General features: G+C 42.2%; 1 protein-coding gene across 2 annotated transcripts in view; it reads right to left on the reverse strand.

The window, feature by feature from the left end:
* IGSF22 (immunoglobulin superfamily member 22) overlaps nt 1–8551 on the reverse strand; it is a 63146-nt gene extending 54595 nt beyond the window's left edge. Inside the window, exons 1-4 of one of the 2 annotated variants that reach the window (XM_060263229.1) lie at nt 8421–8551; nt 1907–2035; nt 1556–1692; nt 605–704 (exon numbers count right to left, since the gene is read on the reverse strand). In XM_060263229.1, the coding sequence (XP_060119212.1) occupies nt 605–704; nt 1556–1692; nt 1907–2035; nt 8421–8526 (472 nt within the window). In that variant the 5' untranslated portion in view covers nt 8527–8551. Of the gene's footprint in view, nt 1–604; nt 705–1555; nt 1693–1906; nt 2036–8420 lie in introns of those variants that run through there. The other variant, XM_060263228.1, reaches the window with a different exon arrangement.
* Nucleotides 8552–14005: the final 5454 nt, after the last annotated feature.

The raw sequence follows: 14005 nt of genomic DNA on the forward strand, positions 1-14005 counted from the left end.
CCTTCTTCTTCTCAACTCTGGTATTCTATGGAGGTCTCCCATCCAAATCCTTGCTAGAATCAACTCTGTGTAGCTACATTCTGAGATCTGATGAAATCGGGCTTGCCTGGCTATCCAAGTCAGGGTGATAATGTGACAACTTTTTATTACTTTATTTTTCTTGCTTAGTCTTTGCTCTTTTTTCATATTTTTATTAAGGATCTGCCCCCACCCTGTTTCTGTGGCAAAGTTGTACCAGAAATATGAATTGTTACATTGTTATTATAGTGCTGCTCTATAATAACCAGCATGGTGTAGTGGTTAAGAGCAGTGGACTCTGATCTGCAGAACCAGGTTTAATTCCCCACTCCTGCTCCACATGAAGCCTGCTGGGTGACCTTGGGTCAGTCATAGTTTCTCAGAATTCTCTCAACCCCACCTACTTCACAAAGTGTTTGTAGTGGGGAGAGGAAGGGAAGGTGATGTAAGCCATTCTGAGACTCTTTATGGTAGAGAAAAGGGGGGAGGGAATTAAAAACCAACTCTTCTTCTTCTGTACTTTAGTCCAGGGAGCTTTTTATTTTTGCAAGGTGATGACTTCTCCAAAGTCTTATTTGGTGCTTACCTTCAGCTATATTCAAGGACACGGTGTAGATGATGTCAGCATGGGGGTTGGAAACAATGCACTTGTAATTGTCTGCGTCATCCGGGGTGATGCTCTCCCACTGCACAGAAAGAATAATACTCAGACAAAAGGATCAACAAACAATGCTTATATACTTGTTTGTTTTATTCAATTTCTTTTTGTGTGTGCAGTCAACATAACTTTCTAGTATTGAATTTGTGTTTCCTGAGAATCAAATTAGAAGTTGTGATAGATCAGTTAATGGGCCACTTGGTGTTTTTTAATGTTTAAAATTATAGCTGCATAAATTGGCACAGGGATAAAAGGGGTTGAATCTTTCTTCTGCACCGCTTTTTCTGAATCAGATGTGCTGCTGGGTGATTATTTGCCCCACATGCAAAAAATATACAGTCCCAGGATAAGGTACCAATACATTCTCCCATGTGGGGCAAATAATGACTCGAGGAGGGCATTCAGATTACAACAATAATGCAGTAGAAAGAATTAAAACCCTCCTTGTCCACTGTAGTCTTGATCAGGACTATAGCCGCCATTAAAATAAATTAAGTCAAGTCAAGTCTTTATTGACATAAAAATAACAGTACAAATTAATATAGTGTAAAACAGGATAGAAACACAACTTTCATGTCCACTTGTATGAACATAAATTATTTATGTGATATCCTATGGCTCAACTTTAGAGCAGAGTACAGAAACTTGGCTGACCTCTCAATAACATTGATAGAAAAATCATTCAAGAGTCTATGGACCTTAAGTGCGTCAGAGCAGTCAATCATACTGGCTAAAACAGGGTATAAATACGTATAACATAGATCCGTATACAGATAGCCGTGCAGGAGAACATGAGTAATTGACTCAACACATTTTTGTTTACATTACAAGGAGAAAAATAAGTTTAAAAGATTTTAAAGGGCTGTTGATACAAATTACCTTTAGGACATACTCCTTATTGATGCTGTCAAAAAACATCTTTGATCCTTCTTTGATTGGTATCCCACTTTCTCTTTTCCATGTTACATTAGGTTTCGGATTGCCTTGCACTTTGGCTCGAAATACAGCTTTGTCTCCTGTCAGTAAATGTGGGCAATTATCAAATGAATTTTTAAAAGTATTTTATTTAATAGCATACTACCCATTGTGTGTCAAATTAACCATTTCATTTGCTCAGCTAACTATTCTCACAGTGGCTTTCTGGCATTCATGTATCATTTTTCAACTTTTGGTCTTGAGACAGTACTTCTGTTTTATTAGTGGCAAAGTGATTATTAGGATGCTACTTACCTACAGGAGCTGTTAGTGGATGAGGTTTCTCCAAAAATTCTGGGATGCTCTCTCCTTGAGGGATCTCAAAAGAGTGGGAGACCATGCTGAAGGACTCCACAGAAGAAGATTCTCTAGAAACCACTTCCTCTGTAACCAGAAAAGTATGTAAGTCACATAAAATTTGTTGTGCAGATTTTGAAAGTATATGGCATTGTTAAGCATTTCACTAAATTATTTTGATAATTCTATTCCCAATTGTCATTTTCTCCCTTTGAGTACTGTCATAATAGTCTCTGGATTAATGTCTTCCCAGACTCTTGGTGCTGTACAGAATAATATAGGCAGTTTTGTACTCTGAAGAATCCATAATCTAAATAGTGATAGATGAGGGATGAATGGAGAGGGACACCAATGGGAATAAGGAATGAACACGAGCAAATGCAGTTATGCAGTAAACTATTATTTACAATGAAAGGTTAATCAAAAGTACTGAAGAGTTAATCCTTTCTCTTGGAAGAGAAAGATTGAGGATGGAGTTTGAAGAAAGAGGGAGTATCATGTACATGTTCTGGAATGAGTTTTACACATAATAACAATCAGGGAGAATGCATAAAGACATTTAAGGAAACAGGAACCTTTCAAGTATTAACTGTAGAACTTAGAAGAGTAGAGTTCATATGGGATATATAGGCAGGGAGATTTTTTTTTTTTTAAAAAAAGGATAACTTTAATAGCAAGAACCAGGTCTTTGTCTGGATGCAGGAGATAGGAAACCATTGTGGGTATTGAAGAGGGCCATCAAACACTCACCCTCAGGTGACTTAGCACATTTCTAGTCCTCATGGAACTGATGAGATTGGAAAGAACCATATGATTTACCAATGCAATCTTGCGATTGTCCCAGTTGTAACGTGGGAAAGGGTGCTGCAAGAATCTGTCTTGTTCAAGTGACCTGCAGTATACTCTAGTCATGAAACCAGTTGTAATTCTAGGAGATCTCTAGCCTCCATCTGGAGGTTGGTAACCCTATAATGCTTTGGACATTTGATTCGTCTTTAGGAATAGCTACATTTCTGGTCAGTATACTACTTCTGTGCACTTAACAATGCAGAGAGGGTGGGATAAAATCTAAGGTGAATAAATAAACAAAATAAATAAAGTACATACCATAAAAAATGCATGCTGCTGCTGAAAATGGCAGCCATACATCAAGTTCCTCCTCTCACCTAAAATGACTAGAATAATACTAATAATACAATAAAATATCTAAAATACATTCTCTGGCCCCACTTTATGTTACTGGCTGCTACTGGTGGGGTGGGAGACATTCAGGATTTATTTTTATTTATTTATTCTGATTTGTATCCCGCCTTCCCCACGAGAAGGCTCAGGGCAGGTCACAGACAACAGTTTTACAAGAACATTAAGCAATTATACTAATATAATTAAAACCATTAAAAACAGGTAGTAAAAAATAATAAAGTGTTGCTAACTAAAATCACTGGAAGCAGCTAGTCCATAATAAAAACAGTAAGATTTAGATTTATGTGGACAGTGTGCAGCGAAAAGCTTTAGCAAGGGAGGCCAAATAATTGGGTTCCCACTGCCTCAACTGAAGACCTGGTGGGACAGCTCCATTTTACAGGCCTTGCAAAACTGTAATAGGTCCCACAGGGCCCTGATCTCAGGAACCTTCGCTCACCCCTGGAGAGAGGGAATGTCGGGCGAGGTCCAGGCTGTGTTTCAAGTGTGGCAGAGAAAATCACATAGCCAGTGAATATCCCAGCAAACTGAGAGAAGCCAGACCAGCCACTCCGGCAAAGGGGGAGGCCAAGAACAAATCAGGCCTCATCGGGGCCCCACCCAGAAAAGGGAAGGCTGTCGTGCTGAATTGGCGGGACCCAACCCCCGAGGCTTCGGGGGAAGAAGACAACGAGGAATAGTTGTTGAGAAATGACAATGACCTGCTGTGAAGAGTGTGCAGCAGCAGGTCAACGTGATGGTTGTGCCACTACTGGTGAGAATCTCAGGAACTTTGTATTTTGTGGCCACAAGGTTTTCATGCATCCGGGCCCTCCTAGACTCGGGGTGCTCCAAGGACTTACTGTCTCCAAGTTTAGTGGATGCATTAAGACTTAAGAGGAAACCACTCGCAAACCCCCTACTCTTTGAACAGGACGAGGACGATGGACCCATGAGGGGGGAGCCATGTACTGAGGGAACAGAGATATGCGCCCTGGGAATGGGAAAACATTGGGAACCCTGGACTTTTGTGATTGCACCTTCCACCAAGTTCCAGGCCGTCCTCAGTCTGGAGTGGCTGGTGGACCACGGCCATTTTGTACAATGGAGTGGGAATGCCATCTATTTCCAGAACAGGGTGTGTGATAAACACCATTGGGAGGCAGATTGGGGTCCCCAACCACCCCCCCCGGGTTGAGAAATTGTGTTTAACGGTGCTGGAAGTCTCCTCCATCCTCCTCCATCCCGAATACCAAGACTTACAGGGGGTGTTTGACACTCGGGAAGCAGACGAACTTCCCCCTCACAGACCCACAGACTGTTGGTGGAGGGAGTTGGTGGAGGGAGAACCCCTGCCCAAATCAAAGCTGTATTCAATGAGTAGGGTAGAGAGGAAGGAGTTAAATAAATTTTTGGACATAAATTTACAACGGGGATTTATCCAACCAGCCAAATCTCCACACGTGGCCCCGGTTCTTTTTCGCAAGAAAAAGGATGGCAGTTTGAGACTGTGCACTGATTTTAAGGGCCCAAATGCCATCTCCATGAGTAATGTGTACCCCCTCCCCCTTGTAAGAGACCTGTTAAGCGAAGTCTCACGGGGGAGATTTTTACAAAGTTAGATCTTAGAGATGCGTACTTCCGAGTCCGCATCCGGGAGGAGGACGAATGGAAAACTGCCTTCAACACCCCCCTAGGCCAATTCAAGTACTTGGTGATGCCTTTTGGCTTGAAGGGGCTCCAGGGGTTTTCATGAACTTAATCAATGAAGTGTTACACAAGTTCCTCTACAAGGGCATGGTCTGTTACCTGGATGATGTTTTAATTTATTCACAAGACCTCCCCTCCCACGTCTAGTTAGCGTGCCAAGTGTTGCAGACCCTCTAAGACAATAAACTGTTTGCTAAACTTTCAAAATGTGAATTTCCCAAGACAGAACTCAACTTCTTGGGGTACCGGGTCTCGGCGGGAGGACTGGGGATGGGCCCTGCTAAGGTGCAAGCGGTAGTTGAGTGGAAAGCCCCCAGGACACGTAAACAACTTCAGAGTTTCCTCGGTTTTGCAAATTTTTATACAGGATTTATAAACAATTTTGCAGAAGTCACCCTGCCCCTAACTAACTTGTTAAAAGCCAAAGCCAAAGGCGCCAGCGCTTCAAAAGTGAATGCCAACTTGAATTGGTTCCCAGAGTGCCAGCAGGTGTTCGAGGAACTGAAAAAAAATTTATCTCAGAGCCCTGTCTCATCCACCCCGATGAGAACGAAAAGTTTGTTGTGAAATGTGATGCAAACGATATGGCCCGAGCAGCCGCACTGCTCCAAGAAGGGAAAGATGGGAAACTCCACTCCTGCGCTTACCTGTCACAAAAATTCACCCCCACGGAGTGGAATTGGTCAGTGTGGGACAAAGAAGCATACACCATTAAATTGGCCTTAGGAAAATGGCGGCATTATCTTGAAGGAGCCAGGGAACCATTTGAACTATGGACAGATCATAAAAAGCTTGCGTCACTAACCACCACCCACAAGCTTACTACCAAGTGAGGTGGGCAGGTTTTTTCACAGATTCAAATTCACATTGGGGCACATCCCAGGGAGGTTGAACTTTCTAGCCGATGCCTTGTCCCGCCTACCTCAACATGAAAGCAAATGAGAGGCAATGATAGACTCACTGTTCACCCCTGCCCAACTCAGCACTTTGGTTACCACCCGAACACAAGAATGTAAAGGGGTGGAGCAACCTGATTCCTTTCTGCCGTCTCTTAAGGAAGCATTGGTGGCCAAACTGCCTGTTAGTGGATTACAGCTCGACCCCTCCCGAGGGGCTATGGTACAAAGACAATAAACTGTTCATCCCTGGACCGCTACAAGCGGGAGTGACGACCACACAATTCCTAACTCGGGGGGGGGGATTTTGGGTTTGTAAAAACCATCCACCTAATACAACGGCAATTTTGGTGGCTGGGACTCCGAAAAGATATAGCACAATACATCACCAGCTGCCCAACCTGCATCATGGCAAAGAAAAGAGGGGGTTTACCCCCGGGCAGCTACAGCCATTAACCCTGGCCTCTCGACCCTGGGAATGCATTTCCATGGATTTTATAACTGATCTTCCCCCTTCCCACGGGAAGATGGCAGTGTGGGTGATTGTGGACACGTTTTCAAAGCAAGTCCACTTCATCCTGTGCAAACAGCTATCTACGGGAAAGAAGTTGGCACAAGTTTATACAGCATGTCTTTCGGCTACATGCTTTTCCGAGTAAGATAATTTCCTTAGCAAAAGTCTTAGCAAAGATGGTGTACTGCCTTATGATGCTTTTCCGAGTAAGATAATTTCCTTAGCAAAGGAAATTCCTTACTCGGACATGCTTTTCCGAGTAAGATAATTTCCTTAGCAAAAGTCTTAGCAAAGATGGTGTACTGCCTTATGATGCTTATGGAATAAACTGCTGAAATATTGGACTGTGTTATTCCTTGGCTCGAGGTCCTGACACATGGCTATAAACAGAAACATTGGGAAGCAGCGGCTATGCAAACCAAGTAGATGAGAAAGGCATTTTTTGGCAGGAATAAGTTGGATGAAGAGAAGAAATCTCCTCCTGCTTCTTTTACACAATTATGGCTATATAAATGGAAATGAAAAGTAAAGTAAGTATCTCTGCAGAATCATTCCAATCTAGCTATTGTTGCAATATATAGCTGCCAGGTATCCTGGCTCCTGGGCTGCCAAGTCTCTGTCACTGGGCCCAGTGTGGTTCCTGGCCTGCCATGCAGCCAACACCAGGACTGAGGTAGGTGCAAGCACAGATTATGGTGTTTTTTTTATGGGGGAGGGGGAGGATTTAAACTTCCACTTTTAAAAGTCAGATTTTTCCACAAACCTAGGGAAGCATGTTCACAGAAACACGTTTAGTGTCCATGTGGCCTCAATCCACTGATTTAAGTATCTGCAGATGGGAGCCACAAGTCATTAATAGTACAGGTTACTTAAAATCTCTCTTATTATAAGTTGTCCATCATGAAGATAACCTAGCACAGGGTGTTTCAGTTCCCTTCTTTCTGGACACGGCATCTCCCATCATCGTCCTGAGGTTCATAACCAGTTTTGAGACTCCTAGGTTTATTTCTGCCATTGATGGACAGACAGGCACATGGACACACAGATCCCTTCATTATTATAGATTCATGGTAACGGCAAGCAAAGTGGTTTGTTTTGTTATATTTGGTTTGGACCAGGGTGATAGAGGGAGAAGACAAATTTTTGTCTGAGGGCCCCACAGTTCACTCTTAGCTGCCCTGCTCATTGATGACATTCAGGAAGCACTGCAAGCCTTTTCATTTATTTTTTGCCAAGGCTTTTGAGAGGCTATGAACAGCAAGCATTGAGGGGGGGGCATGTTTGATGTCTGCTGTTTTGTACTGTTTTAATTATTACTCTAAGCTGCCTTGAGACAAGAAGAAGGCAGGGTGTAAATATTTTTATAAAATTATCTTATACATAGTGTTACCTCTAAGCTAAGTTAGTGTGAACTAGCTCACAGATTTTTAGCCTCCAGCTCACACATTTTTGTCTTAGCTCAGGAAGGATGACCCCAGAGCACACTAATTTATGCAGTAGCTCACAACTTTAATGTCAGTTACTCACAAAGCAGAATTTTTGCTCACAAGACTCTGCAGCTTAGAGGGGACATTGCTTATACACTATTTAGTAATATTGGGTTATGAAGATAAATGTAAACCCTGTTTCTTTTTATGGGACTTTAAATTAAACTGTTTATGATATTGAGGGATCTGCGATTTGATTCCCTTATATGTAATTTAAGCTCAAAAATCAGCTACCTGGAGTTGGGTTTTTTTAAAATTTAATGGGGGCAACCTTGCTGGGGAAGTGATTTATTTTCTCTAGGTATCATTTTCTCTGTCAAAAATTCCCCCTCTGCTGCTACTTAAAGCCCTGGGCAAGTGAAAAAGAGACAGTGGCCTGTACTGTGCCCATCTTTTCCCCTCTACTGAATGAAAATCCACTGGGGAGGCAATTATGATTGGTGAAATAGTGTGTAAGTTAAACCCCCTTTTCCTAGAGGCACAGCCCCCATCAACTCAGGCCCTTCATAGTTAATTTACATGTCAAGAGCTCAAAGCAAAGACCTCCAATGTGATGTGTCATTTGGCCCTCAGTCATATTACTTTTCACTTAATCAGCACTAACAGATTTAATTTACAGTTTGCAAATGACTGCAAAATGTTTGGGTATCTTTGTTTCTGGAGATTGTCATCGAGATACTTGCCTCCTACAATTTTGGTGGTCTGAGATGTGTGTTTTACTGAACTGGACATCTCAAAGGAGTGATGCTCCTGAAAATCTGTTTTCATTTGTACAACCTCAGTCGCCATAATGACACACTTTGGCCTTCTGTAGTATTTTATGACCTGAGGAAGAAAAAAAATCTCAATCATTTTTATACTGTCAGAGGAATTATAATATCAATTCCCATTTTTCTTTTTTTATACTATTAAGTTTGGGTGTACTTAAAGCAGTGCTCAACATTTTGACACGTCTCAGAGTGACCAATACCAGAACCTAGGATATATCTATACAGCATATGAAGAGATGGAACAAAACATGTAGGAACAAGTTTGAATGTGAATTTATGGTATCAACAGGAACAGGTTATCCCCTGCTTTAATGATGCCTTAGAATGCACCCAACTGTATTCCATATAAATTATTAGTTTACTCTATAGAAGTGAATGGTAGAACTCTAAACAAGGGTACTGCAACACCAGACAGCCTTGCCCTCATTGACAAAGATCCTTCATGCATAGGGGCAATGTATCTCTGCGTACAGAGATATCTAGACATCCTTGCCATATACAAGACCTCCTTCCACTGATAGTCATGTTGATGGGTCATCCTGCTATATTCTATCTGAGTACTCACAGTTCGTCAAATGACAGCAGGAAACGAAGAGATAGGCGAAAGTAAACAAAGGACAAAAAGCTGAAAGAAATCCAAATAAATTAATCCAAATGAGCTGCTCTGCATCCATGGCTGTCCATCGCCATCTTGGCTTCCAAAAGGTCAAATGAGAAACATATGCCCTGTCTGAGTAACATTTGGTAGCAGTCTGAATAGCCCTGACTAGCCCATTTTCATCAGAGCTTGGGAGTTTATTTTATTCGATTTATTCGAGTTAAGCAGTGTCAGCCATGATTAGTCCTTAGATGGGAGACCACTAAGAAAGACTGGAGTTGCCATGTAGAAGAAGGCAAAGGCAAACCTCTCTGCTCCTCTCATCTTGAAAACACCATGGTTCTGGGGTTGCCATGAGTCAGTTGTGACTTGATGACACACAATTATTAACATTTAGTATCTGAATGAAGTGCAGTGGCCAGTGGCAAACAGTCATGAAACATACTGTTGTAATAAGCCATGTGATGCTTTCCAGATGACAGCTCTGCTTATTTATGTAGCATTTCTAAAATACATTTCAACTGTGCCTTCTACCAAGTGAATATATGGGGAAAGGTTCCTATGGTAATAGGGCTATTACAGGTGGAAGCTACAACTGACTATGTGATGGGACAACTGATATGGCACTATCAGATAATGGACCTTACATGGAATATCCCAATTAACTCTGCCTGGTGAGAGGCCTAACATAATAGAATGTTAATAGAATGCTAATGTATTCAAAATTCTGCTTATTTAGATGTTTTCATTGTTACCCAGCTACTGGAATCAACATCATTCTGCACATTATAAATACCCTGAAGAAAGCATACAAAACCAAGCAAATACTGTTTATATTACATCCCAAACTTAAATACCACAAGCAAAAATGAATTATTGTAAATTGTACCCCTTCTTCTGGTTACTGGGTCCTGGTTCAAATGTTGCAGAGTCCTGGCTAGAGTCCTTACATAACTCAATAGAATTCTTATTTACATAACTCAATAGAATTCTTATTTATTCAATATGTGGGGCATTTTGACAGTTATCCACCTACCAAAATACATGTCATGTTGGACATTTATAAAACACACAAAAAAGATTAAAATCTAAGCATATTATATACCAAACTTCTTATATTTAACATGCAAACATTAATAACTATAAATTGTACCTTTTCTTCTAGCTACTGGGGTGTTGGCTGTCTCTGTCACAAAAAAGAAGTTTCTGGACCATAAGTCCTGAGTTCTGTAGCAGATGTGAACTGGCAAAAGTGTTTTGGCACTCTTGTGAAGTCGGCTGGGTTCTTCAGCATATATCAAATATGGTTCTGTAAATTTCATTCTTTAAATACACACTAGTCCCCAGTGGGCTATGTGGTTACATCCATTTCTACATCTTCAGCACTCCAATTGAGATGACAAACTCTTAAGGACAGATAGGGCCATACAGCAAAAGCCACAGCTAGTGAAGGTTAAATAAAGCACACAATCTCACTGAACTCCTGGTGTGCAATATTTGGCTGTTTGACTCAAGCAACACCAAAAATGCTTTTTGTTTTTTCTTAATCTGCAATGTGAATTTGGTAAAATTTACATTGGCTGAAACATAAAATTATAAGGTTCAAATTCCTAAAGTTCTGTATTTTCATAAGGTCATCTACTTATATAGGCTGTACTCAGACATCATTCAGTTTTCTTTGCTTGCTGCCATATTTCTGCATAGCCTCCCAGCTCCCTTCAATGTAGAATGTGATTGAAAATGTCTTGTTTTGAGAAGTGTTCAAACTGCCCTTTACCACAGTGCACCTGGACAAACTGGAGTTTGCTTGCTTCTCTAAAAACTAGGATTCTAACAGTGCAATCCTAAGGAGAGTTACTGCAGTCTAACCCAATTAATTTCAATGGGCTTAGAACGGTGTAACTTTCCTTAGGATTGCACTGTATACCAGAATTACAGAGCAAAGTGCAGCTGTCAGACCTGGCATATTTTTTTTTATCAATCTCATTAGCTGTAGAAGATGTGCACTATTGGAAATACTCTTATCTATTTAAAAGTGTAGGATGACTTAACTTTTGCTCCTGTGGCTTTGTGGCATTAGCTTTTGGTTCAACTGGTTTTGGAAATTCTCAAGTCAAGGATATGGAATCAATAGCCACATCAAGCAATAATTAAAACTGTTCTTCAGGTCATTCTCCAGGTTTTGAATTCTGCAGTCTATTTCTACCCATACTAGTCTGTTTCCACTGACAGAAGAAGTGGTGGTGTGATTTGAGTTTTGATTTGAGTTGTTTTCCCACTCTCAATAAAATCACCATATTGCATTTGATGCTTTTCCAGCCCCCTGAACTCCTGATGTCTGAACAGGGTATATAGTATTTATAAAAGTACACGTTTTGACAAAGTCTGTAATTATGTATACTACATACCTTTAAACTGCTGTTTTCTAAGCACGCACAACATTCTATTTAGGACATGATGACAATGTTTTAGATTGTCCTAAGAAAAATCAGCAATACTATCATGAGTCAGATGTTCTTACTTTCAGATAGTTCACCAAGCTATGAGTGGAAAACTTCTTTATTTTCAGTAGTCCAATAAAAAGCAGCACTAATAAAAGTTTACAACCCTTCATAGTAATGAAGGGAAGCTATACTGTGAACTGTGAGGTACTACTGTATGAGATACAAATAAATAAGAACATGTCCACCTTCTGACTACTGTCACATACTTTGCAGTCCAAACATGCACAACATCTGACTTTCTTCATATGCAAGTCAGAGTAACAGATGTGTGCCGACCCTCTCATTCTTCCAGTTGTTTACATTCACTGTAATGCCCAAAAGGAAAGTGCAATGCAAAGACTTATAAGTTGGATATGAACCAACATTTTAATGTTCCAACTGGAGGGCAACAACCAGTAAGTGCAAGACCCTTGTGCATCAAGTTGGCTATAAGTCCTGCAACATCCCAAACATCTCTGAATATCACATTATGTTTTACTGCTCCTCTATCTCGCTTTCTTGAGGAGGAGGGGGGTTGAACAAACATATCATAATCTCTCTTACCCTAGCCATTGCCACATCTCCTTCTTCATGACCAAAGCAGAGCAAACAAAATACAGGTGAAATCAGAGTAGTTGATATTATTAAAAAATGTAACTCTTAATTACAAAATGCTGGTCACAGCCCACTCACCAGGCTTTACACTTTCAAAGGCGAACTCTGATAGCAGCCTAACTCTAATAAAAGAAATATATTACAAGAGTACAACGCGCACTTCAAAGCAGAGATATTAAATGGTAACTTGTGAACATGGATCTCAGGACAGAACTTACAATTTATATATTTATTGCATTTTTATCTCACCCTGGCTCTAGGGTGCTCAGAAAAGCACACATAGGCTGTGATCACACACACTAAATAATGTGCTTTCAATTCACTTCCAATGCACTTTCCAACTGGATTTTGCCAGTTTGCACAATAAAATCCAGTTGGAAAGTGCACTGAAAGTGGATTGAAAGCACATTATTTAGTGTGTGTGATCAAAGCTATAGTTTTTCTTTCCTTTTTATTCATGTAACAACCCTGAGAGAATGACTGGCCCAAGGTCAGTACCATGGCAGAGTGAAGACTGACCCCAAGTTTTCCCAATATCAACTCTAAACTCTACACCCAAGTTACAATGATGTACTCTGTTCTTTCTCTGGTTTCTGTAATGTGTAGCTTTACTTATCAGCGTCATAATGTGACATTTTGAGTTCCTGCCTTACTCAAAATTGTTAGTTGGCACTGGCATATGGATAGGTAACTAACAGCACAACCAGAGAGGGGGGGCAGAAAGTCTTTTGGGAGCAGACGAGCTGCTACATGGGCGCAGGAAGGGTGTGTGCCAACGTACAACCGGCGCCGCCACAGTGGAGGGGAATTATGTGAGCGGGGGGCTGCCCGAGCGCTGCTCTGCTCAAGGGCAGTGGCGCCTGAGGGCTGTGCCAGAGCATGGGTGGAAGTGAGGCAGAGCATGGCGTTCAGGCAGAGGAGGGGGTGGAGTTGGGGGCATGGCCAGGCTTATGCTGCTTCCTGAGCAGTTTGGCCCATTACACGCCCCCCCCTAGGAGGCACAACGTTATGCCGGCAAAAATAGCAGCATGTCCTATAGGCACTTGTTAAAACCAAAAATAAAGGTCGCCTCCGCTGCTGCGGAAGCTCACAAACCCCTTAGGGAGCAGCGTGATTGCCTCACCAATCCCCTCGTGCCTCAGCCTGGCAAGCCCCTCCCCGGCGGCCAATCGCGGCCCCCCCTCCTAGAAATATTTCCACTCTGCCTAGCGCAACTCAGTTGTTAGGGATAGGTTCGCATGGCGGGAAGTTCTGCTGGTGAGCTCTCGGCCATACAGACTTAGAGTGAGGGACAGGTAGGCACGTTGGTGACGGGTTTTGCAACGCGCGGTTGCTTTGACAGTATCTTTGACTTGCGATGGGGAGAGAGAGGTCTCTCCCCTGGGGCTAACTGCTCGTGTCCAGGTCTCCACAGGTTCCAGGCTCCTGGAGGCTCTGCATGCTGCCCATGGCTGGGTAAGTTCCACTGTCCCCTCCCTGGTCTCCCCCTCCCTTCACTCTCGACTGCTTTTGTGCACTTGAACCAGGCAGTGGGCTCCGGCAGGCGACATTTGTTGACCCCACTCCCCTGTGCTGCCGCCAGCTCCCTTCCCTTGGTCTGCCCTCTGCCGCATTTCCAACCCCTGGAAGGGCAGTGTGTGTGTGTGTGCCAGCTGCCCCGATGCAGGTAGGTGGGTCAGAGACTGTCCCTTTAAGATAGCGCCCGGCTGTAACACAGTCTGCTCTTCCAGCTGCCCCTGCAGGTGCTCTTGATCTCTGTCTCCGTTTTGCAGATGGGACTCCCAACACAGAGGCTTCTACGT

Source organism: Heteronotia binoei, chromosome 21, assembly GCF_032191835.1.
Source record: "Heteronotia binoei isolate CCM8104 ecotype False Entrance Well chromosome 21, APGP_CSIRO_Hbin_v1, whole genome shotgun sequence".
NCBI classification, from domain to species: domain Eukaryota; kingdom Metazoa; phylum Chordata; class Lepidosauria; order Squamata; family Gekkonidae; genus Heteronotia; species Heteronotia binoei.